Source organism: Rissa tridactyla, chromosome 1, assembly GCF_028500815.1.
Source record: "Rissa tridactyla isolate bRisTri1 chromosome 1, bRisTri1.patW.cur.20221130, whole genome shotgun sequence".
In the NCBI taxonomy this organism is placed as follows: domain Eukaryota; kingdom Metazoa; phylum Chordata; class Aves; order Charadriiformes; family Laridae; genus Rissa; species Rissa tridactyla.
In genome coordinates this window covers 6,834,788-6,859,258 of record NC_071466.1, presented here as the reverse complement: position 1 = coordinate 6,859,258, position 24,471 = coordinate 6,834,788, and the positions used below count along the sequence as shown (strand labels likewise).

General features: G+C 42.6%; 1 protein-coding gene across 1 annotated transcript in view; it reads right to left on the bottom strand.

The window, feature by feature from the left end:
- GUCY2F (guanylate cyclase 2F, retinal) overlaps positions 1–24,471 on the bottom strand; it is a 45,190-nt gene that overhangs the window by 3,465 nt on the left and 17,254 nt on the right. The window contains exons 9-17 of the mRNA XM_054188293.1: positions 23,592–23,748; positions 22,072–22,221; positions 19,856–20,004; positions 18,417–18,580; positions 17,942–18,134; positions 17,627–17,801; positions 12,426–12,524; positions 10,023–10,117; positions 8,871–8,956 (exon numbers count right to left, since the gene is read on the bottom strand). Of these exons, the coding sequence (XP_054044268.1) occupies positions 8,871–8,956; positions 10,023–10,117; positions 12,426–12,524; positions 17,627–17,801; positions 17,942–18,134; positions 18,417–18,580; positions 19,856–20,004; positions 22,072–22,221; positions 23,592–23,748 (1,268 nt within the window). The remainder of the gene's footprint in view (positions 1–8,870; positions 8,957–10,022; positions 10,118–12,425; positions 12,525–17,626; positions 17,802–17,941; positions 18,135–18,416; positions 18,581–19,855; positions 20,005–22,071; positions 22,222–23,591; positions 23,749–24,471) is intronic.

Below are 24,471 nucleotides of genomic sequence, written 5' to 3'. Positions count from 1 at the left end.
TATCAAGGAAAAAACAAGCTTATTATGGCATGATCCCTTTCATCATAAATGTCTAAATAGATTAGCTGGAAACATCACTAAGCCACCAAGCAGGCACGTGTGAATAAGTGGCTGTTGAGGACATAATTGCCTCCATTGAAAGCTTCACGCACACAAGAAGGATTGAACTAGGACTGCTGAAAAGCTCCAGGTATAAATGCCTTATTGATTTTTCTGCTGTTTCCCATGGATTGAGCCAAGTGGGCTAATGAGGACCTTCTGTTCTCCATAATACACTGCTAATCAGCCTTGCTTCAGTGCAGAAGATTAAGTCTGTGGGTGATATATGTGCTAAATATTTTACTATCAGTATATGTGCAGTTTTTGTCAAGCAGGGCTAACCCAAGTGAGAGATCCTCTTTGTCTCTGGCCTTGGAGGATTAGCTTGTCCTCATAGGTGCAGATCAGCAAAGCAATCCTCTGTGCCTTGGAGCTTATATTTAGCAGTGAGTGTTCACATATGGTAGTGCTTATGCAGGTCTCTGCACAGTATGTCCCATATTTAAATATTTTTCTTTTTTTAAACGAGGAATTTCTGCCCAGCTCCTAGAATAGGGAGAGCCTCAGATAAAAAATTAAAAATCTCTGAAGGGAGATAAAGCAGCTTAGTAACACTCCCTGAATCTTTAAAAGTTGTGGTTGGGAAAGAGTAACGCAGCCAAAAGTCTTCTGCTGGGGTTTATCCTTGTGAGAAAATTGGATGGAGCTTTAGTCTCTACAGTAATCTATCAGCTTGATACGGCGTATTTTAGGGGTTTTTAACCAGCCTATATCTAGGCACCTTTTCCTAAGAAAGTGGAAATTAAGTAAAAGTTAGCTCAGAGGCACTGAATAGAAGCATTATTGCTGCTTTCAGAGCTATTATTTAAAAAAAAACCACAACCATACAGCATTTTCACAGGACATCAGACCCTCTATGTGCATGCGTGGGTGCACGTGCTTATATGCCAGACTTGCTCTGGTAGCACCTATTTGATCAGGCACCTCAGGTCATGCTGTGATACCCCATGCAGCTTCTGAATTCCAAACAAATCCTCCTAAATCCACATTTATTTTTTGTACCAGCAGGTACCATAATGTTGAGTAACAGAGCTGGATCCTCTTCCATGTCATGAGATATGGAATTATACTAGGCAGGAGATACACGTTTCAGGAAAGCAACGATAGGCAATTTGGATTCTTCCAGGCTTGAACTCCAGCTTTATCTCTGCGTTTACCATGGACTGGGCTCCTCCTGGCACAGTGCACATCGACATCCAGTGGATCGATAATACACTGCAGGTAAGCACAGTAATACTGTATGTCTTTCAGGAACGAATGTGATAACAGGTCAAGAATTTGCTAGGAAATCGCCCAACAAGGCTACTACTATCTCTACACAGCTTTGTTGCTCTTCCGAGCACCTTGAATGAGACTCTTTAAAAGAGTAATACATATTTTTGACCACAAAAAAAAAAAAAAAAAGAAAAGAAAAAAGGCATGACACTAAAACCAGCAAAGTGCAGACAAATAACACATAAGCAGACACTAAACAGCACAGCTACGTTGGGACTGTCCTACAGCTACTACCTCAGATCTAGGCCCTTTTGCCAAGGAGTTTTTCAGCTTTCCTCCTTTTGAACTCTGCAATTTCTTCCGGGGGTAACCCATGAGCTCTACACCTGCAGTGAACATGTAGGCCATTAGAGAAAGAACCAGTTCAGTTTCATCTGCAATAAAGAACAGACCGTAACAGAGACCAAGGGAAAGGCAAGTGTCTTCTGGGGCGAAAAAGGAAAACAAGTATTGGACCTGGTTCCGATTTTATTTATTCCCCTCTTGTATCGCTTCCACTTGACTTATTGCAAAGGGAGAGGTTAGCTAATTTAATTTTAAATGTCCCAAAGTTAGATGCCTGCTCTGAGAAAGGCATCTTTTGTAATCTGTATAGCCCAGCACTTCCAGAGGGCTCTTGACACATCTTAGACCCTTCTCCTTGGATGAGATGAATGACTTTGTTGATTGAGGAGCACAAACGAGGTATCTATCATGGCTGTATCCAGAATCTATTAGACAAGATGAATCCTGGGAGAATTATTGCATTATTCATCTGATCCTCCCCCTCATTCATCAAAGGGAAGAGCAGAACAAAACTGCTGTGAAGGCATTGTCTTCTGTTAGTTCAGCTCCTGCCTCAGTGCCTTTTGGTCTTCCAGGGTTGTTGCTTTCAGAAAGTCTCAGCTCTCAAAGCCATGGGCACACTTCCAAATGGAAATCCTATTTAGCTGTCCCTAGAGGCAGCCAGTTGTCCCTGAAAGCTTAGCACAAATTTAACAGCCTTTCCCGAGGGAGATCGGAGTCAAGTTTCAGCGCTTTTGCGAATTCTGTCCTACAAATGGAAACGTCCAGCCAAACTGTCCTTCTATGCCTTACCTAAATCCTCAGCTCTGGAGACATCTTTCCTTTTAACAGAAACAATGATCCTTGTTTATAAACCCCCCCATGAGTGCTGGAGCCTTTAGGGCTACGTCCCAGGGACAGTGAAGCCAGGAAGATACAATCCTGATGGGCTGAATGAGGAATGGCTTCTTCTGGGAATCTACAACTCAGGTAGAATTCCTCTCCCTGAAATTTAGGTATCTGCAACAGAGATGTCTCCATCCAAGCCAAATATCTTTGCCTCTATTCTGAGCCAGTAGAGGGAAGCAGGCTGTACTGGACCACAGTGGGGTTGTATCCCAAAGTGGATGTCCTCTGTGGAGCAGAAGAGGTGCATCTAGAAGTGCCTGTTTCTCTGCATTGACTCTAAAAGGAGTGTAAGATGACCAGCTCGGATGGAGGTCTCTGTGCTAGAGGTATATAGCTTTTAATAAGATGAAATCCTACCCATTGGAAGGGGCCATCTCCAGTGCCTTTATGCAAAATTCAGCCATGCATGAGGGGCTTATTCTTTGACTCCAACCAGCAGGACTTCATCCACAGGGGAGTAGAGGAGGTTGCTGCCTGTTTCTGCGAGGCAGAAACATTCTGCCTGTGCAGCAGGTTGTGACCCACAGAAGGTGAAGACCTGACCAGAATATTTGGGGATGAAGTGCAGTATCAGATTGCCTGAGCTCCACCTCCAAACACTGCTCACACAAATATCAAATAACCCTTTGATAATAACTTGACTTTCATACACAGCACAATAACAAGAAAAAAGATCCAGTGTAAACAGCACTGACATCTCTAGCTTTAAACTAAAGGGTGGAAGATTTAGACTAGACCTAAGGAAGAAATTTTTTACAATGTGGGTGGTGAAACACTGGCCCAGGTTGCCCAGAGAGGTGGTAGATGCCCCATCCCTGGAAGCATTCAAGGCCAGGTTGGATGGGGCTCTAAGTTGAAGATGTCCCTGCTGATGGCAGGAAGGTTGGACTAGATGATCTTTAAAGGTAACACATTGAATCCCATCTTCCAATCAAACAATGCCACGACCTGACTTTGCTTCCTTTCAGTGCATTTAGGGTTTCTTGTTATTGGCAGTTATTATCTAATCTAATATTCCAGCCAGTTCTCCCAGAAACCTCAGCTTGCTCAAAAAGACCTTTTTAGAATATATCAGCTGAAGTAACAGCATTCTAAGTCAGAGAGCCTTCTTCAAAGGCAGCTAGGTCACTGGCTTTCATTCCCTTTCTCCCTTCAATCAGATTTCAGAGAAAAAGTCTTTTTTCTCACCTGCATTATACCATAGCCATGACCAGAATATTCCTTTTTCTTCATTTTGCTGTTGTGTTAGGAGTTCAGAAATAATTTGAAAAGAAAGCATTGATTGTGAAGGAAAAAACATCTGTCCTGACGTTGGGTGATCAAGCCTATGAGCCAGAGGATGTTTTGATTTCCCCAAATAACTCTTGTTACATGTTATAAAAAGTTTATTTATGAAATGTTGTGCTGCTGTTGTATAATTCCAGCTATGTAAGGACAGCAATAGTTTTTCGCTGCTGTTTGCTTCATAAGCTCTTTTATTTCTGATTTAGAAGCACATTGGGTGAAAAACTTCAAATAGGAGCCTGAATGGAAATCCTTTTGCTTATTGCCCCCAGAAAAAACACATCAACAGCAATGCAACACTAGGTCCTCTCTGTTGATCATCTCCCATCCTGCCAGGGTGCCTCAACACGGACAAAGCAATGAGAGCCTTGTACTGGGCAGAAGAAGTTGTCGTGTTGTCCTAATGGGTGTCATTTTCCTGGCTTGTACAAAGATGCTTCTCATCTGGTGTTGGGAGATGGATTCTTTGAGCATCCTTCCCTGCTTCTCACCCATTTCACCTTCAAACAAGGATCTTGGTGCTTCCTCGAGGGCTGACACTCATGTATATGAGGATGGGAGAGCCCCAAAACTTCCTCCTGTCCCTGTCTGCATCTTAAGTTTTTAGTGATTTCTCAAGTCAGGTTGTACTTATCATTGTGGATGGTGGTGGCCTAGATGCTTTATTTGCCCTCCTGGACTTGAGAACCTGTATGTTTTGATACAAGAGAAGGGATCTGGGTTTGATGATAAAAATCCAAAACTCTCGTATGTTCTTTCCCCGGGCACTGGATTCATGGTTAAAAACCCTTGAGAGGACCCACGATCTGTATCTTTCTTCACTGAATTGTATTCTTTCTTTTCTTTCTTCTTTTTTTTTTTTTCCCTCCAGTTTACTTTCCTAGCTAATTTAAAATAGAGTTAGAAAGGGAAAGTTTCTAGATAAAACTACCCCCTGGGTAGTAGGGCTCCTACTGCTTGAAAGCGCTGTATTCAGTAGCAGAGCAAAGGATTTCTGAAACAGGATGGTAAAAGTTGGAAAGTCAGAAAACTGAGTATGTCACTCATCTCCTTGGAACTGCAAATGAACATGATCCTGGCTCTTGGGGCGGTTTATCTGAATTTCTTTAGCTATTGAATTTTTTCCTAGTGCTAGATATTTTTTCAGTGCTTCGCCAAATGCATCTGTGATTTAGTTCAGGTCAGGCTTGTATCTCCTAGATTTGTATAACATCATATCTTTTCATGGAATCATATATCTTTTCTGGTGTTTTGGACAAGAGGAGCACTCCAACAGTGATGATGAGGTGCTGCCCGTGCCAGAGCATCGCTGGATGCCAAATTCCAATATCCCACATTTATAACCTAGCGGCTTTGCGCTTTTTCCATGACTGCTCTGCAGCCCCAAAACTAGTCTCCTGGTGTATCCTTAAAGAAACCTCCCAGCCTTCCTTTAAACCTATCTGACTGTGAAATTTCAAAAAAACAAAAAAAAATTTATCCTACAGGTAGGCTGCTGCTCCACTGCTCAATATGCTCTTTTTTGCTATATTGTCATTTTGTTACACCTTCTCTATGTCCACCCCAATCTGCTCTTATTTCTTGTGGCAGTACCAGGCTTTTGCAGAAAGCTTTTTTCTTTGCCTTCTGTAGCGATTGCACAATGGAGCCCCAACCCACAAGATCCTGAGATACAGTAATACAAATCCTAACAAGCTGCAAGGAAGGAGAAATAATATTCATTACAAGGCAAACATCTGCCAGGGAAGGCGTAGAAATTCGCCTTGGAGCAAGGAAAGGACCAAGGATCCTATTGAACTGCCTGTCCTGTTCTTCATGATGCAAAGTTAACCTAAAGCTCCCATATAAAGCAGGTAAAATTGAGATGTGACCAGACCTAGAAAGAAGGAGGCTATCCTTCAAAAAGGAAAATTCTCTGGGGCAGGAGCCTGCAATCTGGACATTAAACTTGCACTTTCCCTGTATCCCATAAAAAGAGCTTGTGAAGGGGCTTCTTACTTGATTCGCAGTAAGCTTTTTGCTTCTGAAAACAGATATACAGACCCGGAGCAGCTGGACTTAAGGCTAATTTTAAGAATAGTCTTTTAGTTCCTTTGATTTTATTCATGGTTGGAAGAAAGTAGGGACGGTAAGAAGCATATTAGGTCTTTTAATGGAATTATGTTTCTTCTTAATTAAAATGTTTTGTATCCTGCATGAGCCGTGTCACCCACAGCACTTGCGTTTTACAAGTGCATTTATCTGAACTTCCTTACACAGCTGTAAAGGTATGAAATCCTGGTACGGAGAGTGGAAATCAATGAGAATGTTCCAACTAATGCTTCCAATAAGTCTGTAATTGGGATTAAACAGAGAGGTCGGTGAATATCAATTAAATTCAAATTATGTAGGTGCAATGATTGTTCCTTTGTTAGTCATTTGGTGGTGGCTTGAGGTTTATTACTAGACAAACTGATGTATTCTCTCATCAATTTCAGCAATACCAGAAGCAGTTGTTATCACAGTATTTTGCTGGACCGTTAGTATTAATCCAATCACATAATTAAATATTCTTCCATATTTTTAAGATTAATGAAGTTTGGCTTCTAACCTCAATATAAACTCAGCTTTGTAAGGTCAAGGACCATTGTCCAGGTCTCCGGTGCCAAGACAACTGCGAGCACAGTAGGATAACGAAGCTTGATTTGTCCCTAGATATCTGTGAACAGCTCTGTGAGGTACTTGATCGTAGATCTGCTCATGACCGCCTACCACAGATGAAAAAGCGCCTTCTCTTGTCAAGAAATCCTGCCAAGGACTGTGCTTGCAGCTTTGATTGACTGATGGGGTTTATGTCATGGTAAATAATAGGAAGATAGCAATTCTATTTTTTTTTTATGTCACCTGCTGTCTTTTCCACAAACCACTGCAGTGCAGGCCTGAAATGCTCCATATCTCAAGGGCCATGACTTGTCATGGCAGTAAGAAGCACTAACAGACTACGAGTGAAACCAAGCGCATCAAGTTATCTGGGTCTATACGAATTCCAGGAGATAACTCGTGGGGTCAAACACAGATCCAGAGATTTTAAGAAGATGAAATCATTTTTTTAGGGTTACTTTGAGCCCTTTCTTCACATAGAACTTCCACCTCTAGGATCTGACCCTTAAATCCTTGGCCCACAGGTTTGCATTTCCATAGCACAGACATGAAGCCAAGCACAATTTATTAATCTTCTCTTAATAAGTACCACTTCTCAGCAAGACCGCAACAACTGCCACCAAAGTCACAAAATAAAGCATGAGATAAAAGCAAATGCTCATGGAAAGGAAAAACCTAAATAGAAGATGAGTTGCTTCAGGACAGGGTGAAAACATGAGCAGAGGAGGAATTTATTCAGTACCTCCTCCTTCAGCTCAAAAGCCTACAGATGAGGAAATCCTTATGGAAGTGTATGAGGCAGTGACTTGAAACCATCATATTGGCCAATAAGAGAGAAACAACTTTCAGCCTCTCATAAACTGGTACAAAACTGAATCATCAAGATAAGGCTGGAAAAATGGGATATAATGTCGGATACCTATCTGATAATGTCACAGCCTATGCATGAGGCAGTTCTCCAAATATTTGCTTCTCTTGAACATCCAGTTACTTCTTCCTCCCATTTGACATTTGACTTCTACAGGGCATAGCTTTGATTTTGACCCTTCACTAGGAAAGATTCAGTTTCATATAACTTTTCTTTTTCCTCTGATTACTTTCATAATCGTTCAACTACTGTACGGCAATCTATGTGGACAGAAATACTGCAAAGGAACAGTGAAGATCAGAGCCTTGGGACAAGAGCAGAAGGTCACCTCCCTCTCTGCAGTGGGAAAATTTTTTGCCTCCTCTTATTGTCCCCTTGGACCTGATGTATTTTCTATCACTTACAATCCATGTTTAGAAACAGCTTGGGCCTGCGTAAGTCTGACTTTGGCACACATGAGCAGAGGACAGGCTCTTTGAGGACTGTGGAACGAACCTCAGCAGTCAACAGAGGCCTAACGCATACTTTTAGATGGTAAAACCAGGATGAGAAGAACCTACTCTCAAGGTAGAAGTCTTGGGGCTTCCTTGGTTGCAGAGGAAGTCAGAGCCAAAGTAAAACCAGACCCTGTTTGCTGTCAGACATCTGTCTCTGAGCTAGTCACTGCAGGACATCTATAGAGTCAATAAAACAGGCATCTTGCAAGGAGGATTCATCTTCTAATACAGACGTCCAAGCAGGCCAGTTGAATCAGACCCCTGAGCATGTATTTCTCTTTGTTGACTATAAAGGGAGTCAAGGTTGACTAGCTTTAATCTGGGTGACTACACTGTTCTTGTCAAACAAATCCTTCTCCTGGTTTTTATGTCCTGACCACAGTGTCCTTTCCAGGCACACAGCATACAACAACCGAACAGGCAGTACTCCATTTGCAAAGTCAGGCATTGCAAAGCTACAAAATGGGCTAATGAATTTCAGTCTTTGCTCACCACCACTTGCATGGTGGCAACATCATTAAGTCTGTAATTACATAATGCTGCCATGTTTTTACAACACAAAATCTCTTTATTGTTCTGTTCGAATGAACAGTGCTACAGGGAAGAAACATGTTTATATGGTGCATGAGGCTGGTGTTTTCTTCAGGAGGTTGATGGAAGGAGAGAAAAATTTGAGTGTCACCCATACGCTAACAACACCAGAGTTATGAAAATGTCCCTGCCTGTGCATGTCCCACACGCACATGGAGTAGGAAGGAGGTTCAGGAAGGAATTCCCTGGTGCTCCATCTCCAAGGGACTATAGGGGGGAAGCAGCAAGTTTCCCTGCCACTTCTTGGGAACTGGCGTTAAGGAGAGGAGTTGAAGAAACCACACCACTTCTGAGTCCCAGTACTATGCCTGAAAATGTAAGTCACCTGCGGAAAATGATGCAGACTTTGCAAACAGGTACTATGGAAAGAGAGCTATTCATCCTGTGAACACCAACAAGGACCTTCTAGTGAATGTATTGAACAGCGATGAAGTCACACTTACCCTGGTTTTATTTCAGGAGGTTTAGGTAAGGGCTTCAGGAAGCCTTTTTTCCCAACTAACCAATATGTGTCTTCTACTCCTTTACCCTAAAATAAAAACAAAAATCCAGATAAGAAGCAGCTTTCTGACCATCCTCTTCTTAATACAGAACTTTCTCACTGGGTTTCTGAGGGCTTCATATACACCCAGAGACAGAGCATGGCTGGAAATCTTGGGCTTCACAATGGTTCAGGGATGATTTGAATTTCCCTATCCTAGAATAGTACATCTTGTTCAAACTGTCATCTACAAACAACCCTCATTGATCTGGGTCGTTGAAACTACACAGCTTAGCAGAAATGAGAAACTACGGGTTTTCTAACCATCTTATTTGGCAGCACTATCATCATTAATCGAGAGATTTCACAACTGTTGCTGGGCTGAGTATCAGACTAATAATGTTCTCTCCCACCACTGATGATTTAGCTTTTAAGGTGAGATGCACCTGATGAAATATAGGCATCTATAATCAGAGTCAATCACCCTTGACTGGAGAAGTGGAGGAAAACAGGCACTTCTAAGGCAACATTCATCTTCACATAAACTGGACCCCTGAAAATAAGTCAGGTTAATAATTTCCTAAAGTGCCAATTTATCTTCACTAACTATGTAAAGGTTTCTTTCCATTGACTAAACCTGGAATAATTACCTCAGATCTCCACTTGCAGACATATGAACCCGGGTGAGATGATTCTACTTGTCATGAAAGATTGTTGAGAGACCTGGGGCCATACGCAGACCTCTTATGGTAGGTGTTTAAGGCAAGCAAAGCTCCTACCTCTGCCTAATGACTATGTAAAGGGAGAAGTGATGTCTTGAATTAGTTGAATTAGAAAGTATTGTCTTGTTTGGACACTGTGAAAAGTAGCAGCTTCTGTCAAGGGTGGACTAAACAGAGTCCTAAATAAATAACTAGATCCAGCACATACAGCTGATTGTTTGATCCCATGGTCCTTCAAGAATTACCTCATGTACTGAAACAACTGATGGGGACAATTGGGAAGTATCCAGTGGAAGAGTGGCGGATGAAGGCCAAATAAGAGCTTAATATGAAAATTCCTTAAGCAAGAAGATTCCCCTATGAAGCATTTCGCACAGCCCTGGCCTTCTTACCTTCAGTTCTGTTTTTCCCCTAGGTATGATTTCATAGCCTTCGTTTAGACTCCGCAGCGTATCCACTGTACTTTGGCTGACATGAATTCTGTAAGCTGGGAACGGAAAGCAAAACAGCTGGATCATTATACTGCACACACACACTGCAAATTCCCCACTGCTTCATACTGGCAAGGAAAAGTCCTCCAAGGCATGCAGGCATGTATCTGGTGTAGCTGTGTGGTGCTCCTCTACATAGAGTACAATGCTGATGGATGGATCCTTCCATGCAGGGCTGTAACGAGCACAAGGTGAGAGGAGATCTACACTGGGGACTTCCCGGAGAAGGTTACGAAACACTCTAAGTATAGAAGTCCAGCTCTTAATTAATGTTTTTTCAGCACCGTTGCCAACTGGGATCAAGAATACCATTTTCATCTATTGCCGCAGCATAACTAGGCAGCAAGAAAGAAAAGAAAAATAACCATTTGTCTTGTTCCAGACACCCAACATCATTTGAAAGTTGGGATGAAGAGCAGAGAGATGGAGTTTGCAAGGGGAAATAATGAAAATGTGGCTGTGCATCTAGATCCATCTGGGGTTTTCAGTAATTGATTCCATCCAGAGCTGCCATTAACAGCCTATGAACAAAAAGGGCAAAGGTGGAGATCTTTATCAAATTCCCATCTCCCACCAGCTTGTTTTACAGTCATTGCTAGAAATCACTGAAATTTGTTGCTGCTCTGTTGGTGTGAATGTTTCTAATTCAAGGAATGTTCCTAAAACATTTCCCCCCCCCAGTTTTCTTTGTTGTTGTTTTTGTTGAACTTTTGTTGCAAATCTGTCAATCACATTCCCTTCCCCCTTGAAGGACAGGGGATGAACCAATTAATTTTTTTTTTTTGCAGAATAATCAGAAAGAAGAACATCAGTTCAAATATACAGAGGAAGACCACACAGCTTTGAGCTACATTTCCTGAGACACTAACATACAATCTTCCTATTACTCTGTATCTATATACATTTCAATTAATGTATAATGATGCTCCTGTTTCTGCAGTGCTCCTGCTGTCTCCAGTCTCAGTGGGACTTTGCACTTCCAAGGGCCTAAACCTTGAGATTCTTCAAATATCTGTCTTGCCATTAGAAATCTGCTATCAAAGTATTTCCTCCTTTCCACTGCTTTCCAAATGCAACGCATGCCTCTTAAAATAAGCCAGCCATAATCACAAGCAAGGCAATGTTCCTTAATTAATGATTAGCCTAACTGCTAGTCTTAATTAGTCTTATCAAAACCACTAAAGCTAGAAAATGTGAGGATTGTATGAAAGAGTGAAAAAGTTCCAATGTAGCATATATACTGCAGCGTGTTTCTAGCCTAGCAGGACCTCAAGGTTTTAATATTAAATATCACAAACTTCGTGTAGCTTGTAAACCAGTCACAATGGGTAATTTCTTATAGCTGTTGAAAATATCAAAAGAGAGACCAGAGATCAGGGATTAAAATGCATGAGACATTGCCTTTGGAAATAAACTTGTACTGATAACCTGGACATCAGAAGCAAATTTGAAATTCATCCAGGGCTCTGACACTGCTGTCCACTGCGTCATCCACAGTTCATCCACTATGGTTTACAGATCTGTGTCTTAGCCAAGGACACCATGAAAAAGCAGATCAGGATACACATATGACTGAAATACAGGGAAATGTTCCTTCTCTACCACCTTTTTTTACATGTCTGGAAGACTCCAGACATGTATAGGATGGTATCATCTTATCTGCTGCAGCTATTGATTCAGGGTGCATAGACTCACCTTTTATAACTGGAAGCCTCAGAAAAATAAAGGCAAGAACTTGAGGGAAAAATAGCATCAACATCAACCCATCAAGAAAGACATCAAGAAAATCCAAAGGGGAAGGGAAGCTTAAGGATTTCCTTAGGACCCGCCAACTCGTGGAGCTGTTATTGTTGATAAATGAAGCCATTACAAATGATGTCCTTCATGTTGCAGGACATTGTCGCCTGTGGTTGCCCACATGTGCTTCAACCTTTCCCTTGCACTGGCCAAGACGGGTAACTGCATTATTTTACTGTGCAACGAGAGGTCTGAATTAAGGGTCCTCAGCAATGATTGAAAGCAAGATCCAACCCATGTAGGAGGAATCAAGGGCAATATTCGTATTCCTTTTGGTTGATGGGATCCAAATCAGAGGACTGTAGCTGGAAGGCAGGGTCTTAAAGCTGACCTACAATGGCAAAACTGATGACATCCTCTTCAGGCTGCTTTGAATTTTGTTGTTTGACTTGCCCTTTTCTTCAGAGCCGATTCAGTTGCAATGCTTATAATTAAAAATGCGCATTTCTTGGTCTGTCTTGAGAACTTTGTCAACCACCCACCCCAGGGACTGTCCCAAATACTCACGCAGGCCCGTGGACTCCATTCGTGACGCCGTGTTCACCGTGTCTCCAAAGAGGCAGTACCGTGGCATGGTGAGCCCCACCACGCCAGCCACGCAAGGCCCTGAAAGACACGTCATCTGTATAATCCAGAAGGTTCCGCACAAAGTAAGGGGCCCACTGACAGACAGATCTCATCCTCTCCTCTGATATTGAAAAACCATGTGGGAATACAGGATTTTTAAAGATCTTATTGGCCTTGGTGCTTGCTACAATCAATCAAAAATCAAGCATTAGCGCTTTATGCCTGACAAAGGCCTTGTGTGGTAGGACCTCAGTTCACCACCATCTGGGACAAATTTTTCAGAGTTCATGGAATCTCAAGAACTATTGAAATCTCATTGTAAAAAGACCTCCTTTTCTGTCTGAAAAAACTAAGGTCCTGTAACATGCCCTGTGTCCCGGTGAAGCAGGACTGAAAATCACCCTTGGACATCCAGGGATGCTGGCAGCACGCTGGACCACCCTGTGTCCCCTCCTTGTGTTCCCCTCCTTGGAAAGGAACACATCATTAGCTCTTCTGTCTAGCCAAAGACTGTTTATTTTTTCCTCTCTCTCATTCTTTAGATGAGATCCACTCCCTTCCAAACTAGCTCCCAAAGAACCAGTGCCAAGTTCTCAGGGAGAGGTATGCGTGCAGGATTCACACCAACACGCACACACACGGAGACAAAATGTGTGGCAGGCAAACAGCACAGACAACTGTCATCTGGGGCACTCGGGTTAGCTAATGTTTGGACTGTGCTCTGAGGGATGAATTGCTAAATTTCATCACCCACAATTTAAAACATCAGGCTTGCAAAATAAATGCAAAAAAAAAAAAAAAGAAAAAACCAAACCAAAAGAAAAAGTTAAAAAAAAAAGAAAAAAGACAATGTTCTCAGAAATGTAAGGAGGTGCGGGGCTTCCTGCAGAGAAAAGACAGACCTCTTTGTATTTTGCATTCGGTGTATGTATGTTATATGTCTTTTCAGGCTCCGCCTGCCTTTTCAAGTTCATGATCCTTCTGGATTAAGATTTAACAAAGCTGACATCTAGGAAGTCTTTTCCCATGCCAGGTTACAAGAGATGTGAAAGTAGTACATCAATAGTATCTGAAATTATGCTATAGATAAAGTTTTTCATAATATGAAAGGTTGCAGGTTAAAAAGTTTTAAAATAGTAATAATAGCAGTCATAATAATAGTAATAATAATTGCAGCCTAATTTATAAGTGATCGGTTACTTGGTTTAAGACAATGTAATTTTACTGTGATTTTAGCTGCCTTAGTTACAAAAACTGATTCTTCATATAGTATTCATATACATCAGGACACTGAAACTCCATAGCTGAAAGCTATGGGCAACTTTGCAAGAACCCCTGTTGCTGTGACCTCTGAAAAATTGTTGCTGCAGAGTCCAAGTAACAGGATTTCAATATAATTTACAGAGGATGCAAGCTGAGAGGTTAGATGGAATTTAACTCCTGCCTGACGAAGCATCACTTGCTTAAAGATTAAAAAAAAAAAAAGAAAAAAAAGAAGAGGGAGAATATTTCATACCAAAAATGTTACAAGGACTTAAACAGCATGTCTGGGTCAAACACAGCATGCAGGGACTGCTGGAGGTCAAGTAAAGATGATTTAATGGTGCGGCCTTGGATAAGACACCGCCCCTCAGAATTTCTTCTAATTAAATTCCCATCCTTATCAATACTCGCTAATTTGGTTCAAGCTCTTCAGGAGGAGCTATATCCACTAGAGGCCGTTTTTTCAGGGTCTAGTCTGTAGGCAGTTTGATAGCACAACTGTAAGGACACTGTTGATACTATGGTGTCAAGGTCCTAACGCTTACCTAACTGGTCCTTAATGTGTGCATAAAAAAGGATCTAATTGGAGACATTTTAATTCATGCTTCAGTAAGAGCTTTCCCTGAGAAAACACGAACTCACATGGCATCGCCTCTCTTCATCTTCTGGTGACGACATGACAGCAGCACTCAAATCTCAGTAAGAACCAAAGCCCCTGCTGTAATAGGCATTGCAAGGACACAAAAAAGTGGTTCTTGTCAAAAACCAGACCTCACTCAGGAGGATTTGATTCAAAGTACCAATATAGGTAGCTGAGCTTCTGCTGTAGTTGGTGGAGGCCAAGTCAATGCAGTCAACTGAACTGGGTGAGCCTTTCCAGTCCTGCACCTGAGCAACTGTCCAGGGTCCGTTTACATGTCCACCAGACCTCCACTGACCACAAAGTGAGTGCAGGCTCCCTAACACTCCTGGAAACATTTGCACATGGGTGCCCAGGGAATTGGTGGAGTCACCATCCCCGGAGGCATTTAAAAGACATTTATCTATAGTGCGGAGGGACATGGTTTAGTTGTGGACTTGGCAGTGCTAGCTTAATGGTTGGACTTGATGATCTTAAAGGTCTCTGACAACCAGAACAATTCTATGATTCTATTTAAATTTAGGTTTCCTACTGAGTCAGTACGATCACCCAATCATTTCTGCAAAGCTCACAACCTAGGATAGGCAAGATTTTTAGGGACAGGCACTACTTTTCTAGATCACTGCCTTTAAGCCCGTCCTCCTGTTGCAGAAAGTTGCTAGTTCAAAACCAACCCTGCAGTGCAAACACAGCCAAAGAACTTCTCCACGGTGAAAGCATCCAAGAGTTAATTCACTCGCTGCCTTCGCTGCCTGTGTGTGTTCCCCCTTTGTCTAGACAGCCTCAGCAAAGGGCTAACAAAAACTCCCAGCGATAAATCTCCCACAGTAACAAGTTTCAGAGGAAAACAGAGACCCTGTGATGAGAACATTATGGCCGAGTTGTTTAATTATACAGGTTCGCTGGTTTGTTTTGAAGCGGCGCTTTGCCAGGGCTTGCAGGGTCAGTTAATGAGCCGTGCTGGCTACGACTCTGCAGCAACCATCAGTGGAGGTTAATAAGCTTGATCGAAGCGTGGGGCTGGCTGCCAAAGAGCCTGACTGATAAACAGATCCTCTTCAACCTCCGCGGAAAAACTTGTCTTCTCACCACCGCTCTCCCCAGCCATCCAGCTCCAGCCCAGAGATGACTGGTGTGGAAACAGCTGAGTCAGCTGAGTTTTTCTGGACGTGCAGTCAAGTCAAGAGAGGACACCCAAGACTCCAGGGTGCATTTAAAGCAGAGGAGAAACTGCAGACCAAACAGCGGTCTTATCCTCTTCGCCTTACCCATGCATTGCCACAAGCGGACCATGGGCATGGGCGAGGAGATGTTCCCAGAACTGCAGCTCTCCATTGGTGCTGGACAGACACGGGCAGCCCATGTCCAAACGGCATTTACTGCGTTTTCAGAGAGGGGAACACGAGCTCTTCTTGGCATCAGTTTCCAGAGAACAGTTGGCCCACAAAACTGGTGGTCACACCCGTTCTCCATCCGTTCCAGGACAGTGAAAGTGTAAACCAAGCCCTCCTCTCCCCCAAGTGCTTCCTCAATGCTTTCATGATGCTGGTGATTCCCTCATCATGCTTCTTTCCTCAGGAGAAACAGGGTCTAGGGTTAATCAAACTCTGCTGTCAGCTCAGTGGCTCAGAGAGCTGGTTTGCTTTGGAGCATGCATTTCTCGCTGCTCCCATGACAGTAGGACATTGCCAGATCTGTGCAAAACAAGATCTGGCTTCTGCTTCTTTAGAAATAAAATACCAATTCCTCCCTGTCTTCCTCTTGCACCCTACACGACAGCTCATAGCAACACTGCTTTCCAGATACCCAGAGTTCAGAAAAACAAGAAAAAATGTAACCACCCCCCGCACACATCATCTAGGGATAGATTTTTGTCTGGGTGCATGGAAGACCTGTTGCAGAGCTGCTATCAACAGGCAGCAGCAGATGTTGCGCACTGGATTCCTCTCTTTCCATGTTGAAAATGTGCTGCTGATTCTCCAGACACTCCTGCTCTGGGCAAGACAAGCTGGGGCCATAGTCTCGTCTCATTTCTGCCAGAGTATAAAACTCACAGTGCTCCTGCAATCATTCCTTAACACTTTAAACTTCTGTGAAGGGACAGCCAAAACCCCCAAACTGCAAAAAAAACCAGAAGGGAGTTGAGTTTTCAGAGATAACCCCAAAAGAAGAACTCATGTGGTCTAGGAGATACGAAATAATGACTTTAGCCCTGCTCAAGTCACATCTCTGTTCTCAGAATATTCTGGGTGAGATTCTTCTTCTTCTCTGCTCTTACTTCCTTATGCATACAACAGGATATTGACTTCTGTAAAACATTTGCATGTCAAAGCTGCAAAAATGTGGGCATTATCGGATAGACTGAAGGACAAAAAACCCTGTAATACTGGGTCAGACTCCTGGACAATCTTAATTAATTATTTGGCTTCCCGCAATGGGCAGTACCTGGTACTTCAGAAGAAGATACAGGAAGTCTGGTGATGAATAGCTGGGAAAAAATTATTAATGGATTACTGTGGTATAAAATTATGAAGCTTCATATCTCTTCAAAAATATTGATTCTATGATAACTCCAGATGACTTTTCCTCTGTTTAAAATCCCAGTCATACTTTTGGTTATCTGATGATTGCAATCCTACTGTATGTTTTGTTTTGTTTTGTTTTGTTTTGTTCTGCAGTTTGATTACACTTTGTGTAAAAAAAAAAGGAACTTATTTTCTTTTTAAACAAGCCACTTTTCTGTTCATTGAGCAGATTATGACTTCTGTGCTAGAGATGATTTACTTTCCTTATAACATGCTTTTTTTTAAATATAGCTCTATCACATATTCTTCCAGTTACGTCCTACCTGTAATAAATCTCCCCAACCTTTTTCATTCTTTCATCACCCTGTATGCCTGTTTTTCTGTGCTTTTTCATTTCAGAACAGAGTTACAAACATGTCTCCATATCACACTGGAGAAGACTCTACGGCACATCAAGGAGCCGCCCTTACAATGAAACCCTTGTGACTAATGTGTCTGATGCAGTTTCTGACTGCGACAGAATACACAATTTCTCCCCCAAATGATACCGAGCCATTTCCCTCCTTGGGGTTTGTGCTTCCATTTTAATGTCCTTGTTGCTATGGAAGACTTTAAAGCGTCTTCTAAGGGTGCTTGTTTTGGGGTAGGAGGGGAGAAAGCATTCAAAGAAGTAGTTGTTTGATGTTCAGGCCCAGGCGAGTGCAGCCACCTACCTGTGTGGAGCCCGATTCGTATCCTGAGGGGGATGTCTGGCATGTGTCTCATTTTGAATGTTCCCACCGAGCTGAGGATGTCCAGGGACATGTTGGCTATCTCAGCCGCGTGCTTGTTTCCATTCCGTTTTGGGAGCCCTGAGGCAACCATGTAGGCATCACCAATTGTCTCCACCTGGCAAATACCATGGCATTAATAACCAAAACAAAGCAAAAAATAAATAAATTGAAAGAGATGGGAAAGAGCAATAGAATAAAACTACAAGAGTGTTTGACGCAGGCATGGCTTGATCCTTGTGTCCAGGTACTCCTCACCTTGTAAACATCATGGTTTCCAAGAACAGCATCAAACAGCGTGTAAAGGTCATTCAGAAGGTCAACGACTTCAATGGGTTCACTGAGGGCTGAAATGGTTGTGAAGCCCACAATGTCGCTGAAGTAGATGGTCACCTGGTCAAAATACTCCGGCTCCACAGTGCCACCAGTCTTGAGGGCTTCTGCCACCGATCTGAAATAACAACACAAGCAAAGACAACGGGGCACAAACCCTTGTTGTAGGCCATGCCCAAGAGCTTAGAAAGTCTTGCCTTACTGTGCTCAAAAGGTCTTCCAACAAATAGAAGGATCTATATGGCTGTAACAAACACTGACTAAAGTTTATTACTTTGATTGGAAGGTGCTTGCCAAAATTGGAGGTCAGCTCTGCAATCTTGCTCACTCCTGGGGAACTCTTTTGTCCAGTCTAGCTATGATGTTTTTTTTTTTTACCATCTAAAGTACCAGTACTTACGGGGGGAGCATTTGTGACAGTAGTTTTTCTGTCTTCTGTTTTTCAATCTCCAGCTCTTCAGTTCGCTCCCTGATTAAATCTTCCAGGTTGCTCGAATACTGCTCAAGCATCCTGAGCATTGAGTCAATGATATTGGTCTTTTTCCCTTTGTTGATGGTTTTGAACTGGAAAAATCAAACTAGAGAGTTATTTCACCATCTCATTACACCATTGTAGCACTCTAAGTTTGGAAAGGAACAAAAAGCAAACATTTTAAGGGGACAATGCTAAAGACTGGCTTTGTCAGTGGCAAGACATCAACAATAAAGGCAAACTAGAAGACAAATTTGCATCACTAACTATGGAAGCTGCCCAGGAGCATGTTCTTTTTTATGAACTTTCAGTGAGCGTTAAGTGAAACACCACCTTCCATGAGTTGCCAATGTGTGTGTGAGTTGTTACGGAGTTCTAGCATGCAGCAAATTTGCACCCTCAATTATCCCATGACCAACCTTTAGGGTGACTTGCAGCCCTTTGCATTCAGAGGTGCAAATTTTGGGGCATCAACAACACTTAGAAACTGCTTATCTATTACTGGTCTTAAATCCACCTTTGCACACTGTCATGTATTCGTGTGCTGCCATCCACCACCCCCAGCTGCTCATTGAGTTGTTCTCTCTCCTCTTGACCTGAAGCTGAGCCTCTGGACCATTTGGATAATCTGAGGCTTCAGACACTGCTTTAGACTCAACAGTGAAGTCCCATGGGTATAAAATTAATCACAGTTTCATAGGACTGAAAGGTAAAAATTAGGAAAAGTTTACCTAGTTTGACCTTTTAAGAACATAGGAACAGTACTCCTGGATCAGACAAGGTGTTTATTTTGCCAGTATTTGTCCATGACACTGGCCAGTAACAGATGTCCGGGAAAGCTGTTCAAAGAGGGCTCAGCTACAGCCATATTTCCTTGGGATATGCTCCCAGCATACACCAATTTGCAGATCAGAGAACTCCTATGCCAAACGTTGTATCTTTGTGTTTAACAGCCTTTGGTGAATTTTCCTTTTAAATTAATCACCTTTTAAATACTTTAGAAGATCAAACAACATATTGATCTGAAGGTGCTATCATAATTTACAGGTCTTTGATGTCCATGAGAACATCTGTGCAGGTACACTGCAAATGTGAAGACACTAATCCCATGTCCAGCCTGCTTCACACCCCATGTGGTGGTGCCATGGCAGCCCAAGTTCAGGACAAGGTGTAAGCCAGGCCAGGCCTAGCCAGCAAACCCAAATATCTAGACATCATGAACCATAAAATAACACAATAAATAGCAAAGGCAAGACTAGAGCTCTGGGGCTTCTCCAATCATTATTTAAAGGTTCACTTAAAGAAATAAAACACATTTTCCGGCCAAGTACAAACAAAGGATTCCACCTGCTGGTCTATTCACCGACCTTATGAAATACCTCCTCAAAAGTTGGACGTCGCTCGGGGGCTTCACCCCAGCATTGCTTCATTACCTGGATGCACTCCAGGGGGGCCAACTCAGGGGCTATGTTTGGGCGGCACAGGGGAGGGGGCTTCTTCACTTTCTTTATAATTTCTGTGACAAAGAGAAGAATGGGAAGCACATTGTGAGATGGGTGGTCTTGGTGGGGACAAAGGACATGGACCTTTTCGCCTGTCCCTTGCTCACTCCTTCAGCCATCACCATTATTCCTCACCACCCACCAGCTGCATCAAACGGACCTGGGATTTTCTGCTTTCCTCTGCCAGGAGTCTTTTGGAGGATTTAAAAGATAACAGATTCATCTGCCTTTTTGTCCCTGGAGAACCAGGTTATGAGCAATAAAGGGGCTGGATGGGGGAGGTTGTGTGACAGATGGATGTGTGAGCCTGCAGGCTTGTGTTTATTGAGATTGCCTCTGACTCTCCCCATTAGGCTCTGCGATCCTCTATGGGAGCAGAGAATTATGGTCAAGCCCAGACAGGAAGGATACCAGTCTGTGACGCTTCACCATTGACTGGAAACCAGTACTTAGGAGGCTGATGGGAATAGAGACAGTGGAAAGTATTTTAAGGGGGAGAGTTTGGGTTTAAAACAATGTGTGGGAAATTACTCTCTATCCAGAGGTGAAATAAGACTAATGAGGAACTGGTTTGGTCTTTCAGACCCTGAGAAGTCAGCCCTTGAATCTGTGGTTTTTAGATAAAACAGTCCTACAGCAAAGGAGGGGAGCTGCAAGTTTAATTGACAGCTGAACCACGGACAGGGGAGTGTGATGTCTTAATCCAACCCCAGCTTCAATTTTGGTATTTCTTAGTAAGGTTACCCTGGAGGAAATGTGTTTTTCTTTTCACCCAAAGTGACTGTGTTTGAAAGTTTCATCTTGTGTAGTGCAGAGCAGTCATCTGGATTGAAAACCACCCTCTTTCTGGCAAGAGCCCTGCATTTCCACAGCTGTTACTGTGAGTACCCAAAGCTTTTCAGTGTTGACAGTTTACTTTTAAGCTCTTTGGCTCATCCCACCGCTCTCCACCAAACGAACCAAAGAAAGCACCTGACACAAATATTTCCTGGGGCAGCCAAGGGGAAACGCCTTCCCCAGACAGTTTTAAAGTTCACGCCACAAGTGAAAGCTCCTTGAGGGTTAGGATGGAATGAGTAGAAATTCATCATTTCATCAGGCGAGGAAACTGGAGTGTACTATGTGTAACATTTGCTGGAGGTTTCCCATGGGGACTAGGTAGGGGGACACCTGATAATTACATCATAGGCTACATCATAGGTCCAGCTCTGAATTACAGGGTGGGTTACATCGTGTTCATTGTCATTGCGTTGTTGCAGCAGTTTGGTGCACAACAAGGTCAGAGACCCATTTTTTCAGGCACTGAACTGGCAGTTACTGAATGGCCATGCCCCACTTGGTGACTGTCCAGCTTAAAATATGTTGAGAACGGGCTTTCACTGAAACCAGCTCTTTTTTTGCTTTTTCTCCCTCCCTCCCTGTTCACATGCTTGTGACCTGACCCTGACTGCAGTGTGTTTGCTCTTCCTATGCATGCACAACATGGCTTGAACTAATGAGAGTTGCACCATGAGCAGTTCCTAAGGAGTTCACCTATTTGCTATTTCTGTTACAAACCACCTTATATATAAGCCAGCAGGGTCAGGATGTATCACTTTGATCTTTGCTAATGAGACAGCCTCTTTAAATGGGGAAGTAATTAAGGAAAAACAGATGGGCAGATGGACAAAATATGATGATAGCAAGGGAAACAAAAAAGGGCCGATGAGTGGGAAGCAAAGGAGTTTCCAAGCTATGGGAAATTCTGCCATCAGACTTCACCCCACACTGTGATGAAGAGTCAAAATCTGGACAGGGAACTGGAGATGCAGCAGTGCCGGCCAGCTCTGAAGCCTCTTCAGGGGGACGCAGATCCCCAACCCCATTGATAGCAGTGATGGGTCTCGTACTGTGGCTGAGATCAGAACTGCACATTTCGATGTTTATTTTGTATGTTTTGTTGAAAACAGTCTTTTGTCACTGAGAAAGGTCATGAGATTGGAACATTATATCCATACTAATGTTTTACCCAAGGGGCTTGGCCAGACATTTTATGAGCACTCTGTGTAAAGCCTTAAAATAGTACTGAAATAGTTGCCTACCTTCAGCTGAGAGTTCTGACATGCAGTATGGTGGACCCCGAACAACCACTTCTTGTAGGATGATTGCAAAGCTGTAAATGTCCCCTTTGAACGTGCCTTTCCTGCGCATGTCCGGGTCCCTCAGTAGCTCAGGAGCTGTCCAGAGCAATTCTAAAAAATTCAAGAGCATCATGCTTCTTACACATGAGCTCAGACTATTGCAAATGAAGTGCTTAAATGAACACTTCATTTCAGTCATTTGAGAAAAGGTTGGAAAGTACTTTATTACTCAGTCTTTTATTTCTTGTGATGTGTTAGAAATATTAAACTTCCATCCTGACAAAAATTTTGAATTTTCCAAATTTCACTCTACCTTTTAAAAAAATGTTAAAAAAATGTCATACCAACAACATATATCCTATAACACCAACCCTGAACTTCAACATAAGAAGTCTTCTCACCGTTGCCGAAAGATTTAACACCCTTTTTTGTTTGACAATGTCAATCAGACAAAATATTGTCGCTGAAGCCTGGATTTCTTGTTACTGTCACTATTTTACAAAGCAACAGTTAATAAAATACTTTCTGTAGTTCTTCTTAAATGAACGTAGTTTCCGTAAAAGCAGTTTGTGTCAGTCTGAAGCATGACCAGTCTTTGTAATCCGATAGTTCAAGTGATGCAAGACACAGTTATAAAACATACCCAGCCTCATCAAGAAATGAATCTTCTTCAAACTGGGATGTTGTTACCCTGGTAACTGTGTATTCTGAGTAACGGGAATAAGGAACATTTCAGCCACTGCAATACATATAACTTTCGTAAGGGAGGAGAAGGTGGTCTTCTGGCAACTGCCCTATCTGAGACATTGGAAGTGTGTAGGAATCAAATCCTGTGACAGAGGGATCAAAACACTACATACTACTTGAATGAATTTGTTTGAAGTTTGAAGGATAAACTGGGATACCAGAGAAACCCCAAGGCAATGGCCAGGTGAAAGAAATCCTGCCAAAGTCTCCAAACCTGGTCCCAAGAGATGCTGTCCCTAAGTGGTGGGAATGTCATGTGTCAGCCTTTGGTGATTGGCATGTAGAAGACCTATTTCAAAAAGACCTGTACCACCCTGTGTTTCAGATGGCTTAGTTTTACCAAACAAGGCATTTGGGTTAACCTAAAATTTCAAATATAGGGTTGGGGCTAAAGATGTGAAGCTAATTCCACTGGTCACAGAAATTCAGGTTTGATCAGATTTCAGGGGCACTTAAATTCTTCTCCGTCTACTACAACTTTAAGGTCTGTCATTGCTTACAATAAAATCTTTTTTACTTACCATGACACTCTGCTATTCATTTCACTTTCGGGAAGTCTGAAAAAACTTTGGTTATCCTTTCCTGTAACAATGCATTGTATACAGGCAACGAGAAATTGTGAGACTGAGCACATATATCCTTCTGTGGCCACTGGCCTGCAATTGCATTAGGACAAGCATCTATTAAATCAATAGACAAATATTTCTAAAAAAATATTTCCTTATGACACCTACCTTCTGGGGGTGGCTGAACATACGGGCATTTCTGTGCTTCTAAGAGCTCATTATAACCATAGTCAGTGATCTTCAGCACAAACCGGCCATCCACAACACAATTACGAGACTTGAGACGTCCATGGGCGAAATCTCGGTGATGTAAATATCTAATTCCCTATGAAAAACAGAAAAGATTGAGGCTGTTCCTTAAGAATTACGTTATCTGTCAGCATTCAGAGACACCAAGCCAAATTGTCACCGCGGATAGCATCAAATACAGCATTAACTCTATGTGAAATGCAGTGCTGATCAACCCAAGAAACTACGGGAAAAGTTCAGAAATGGATTAGGAATAGGAATTGGGCTATCTGCACCCTAAAGTAACAGTCTGATGCCTCCCTCTGTAACCCTAGGACTCATTGCACTCAGAAGTTGTACTTTTAGACAAGGTGGACACAAGTGGTACCCAATGGTTAGGTCAAGGCAAGCCATTAAGAGCTGGATGCCCTTACCCAGCTCACTCAAGGAGGATCAGAAGGTGGACCATGGGCTGTAAGAATGGCTCTGGCAGTCTGTCCTCTGTAGGCCACTTGTCCCAGATTGGTTGTTCACCATGGGACATGATTGGAGCATGAACACTCTTCTAAAGTGACCTTAAACATAGCCATACCGTGACAGGGGATGGCTACGGTTTGGTTCTATGCTGGATTCATTTCTGATTTATGACAAGAAAGGACCTTTGGAAAGTAAGAATTTGCCACCAAAGTCATTGTTCTAAGTGATCAGTTCTGGCCTGATAATGTAGTTTTAACGTCTCATCCTGCTGAGTGGATGCAGTCCTTTTACCCTGAATAGTGCTTCTCTCGGATGTTAACAAATCAGGAATAAGATGTCTGCG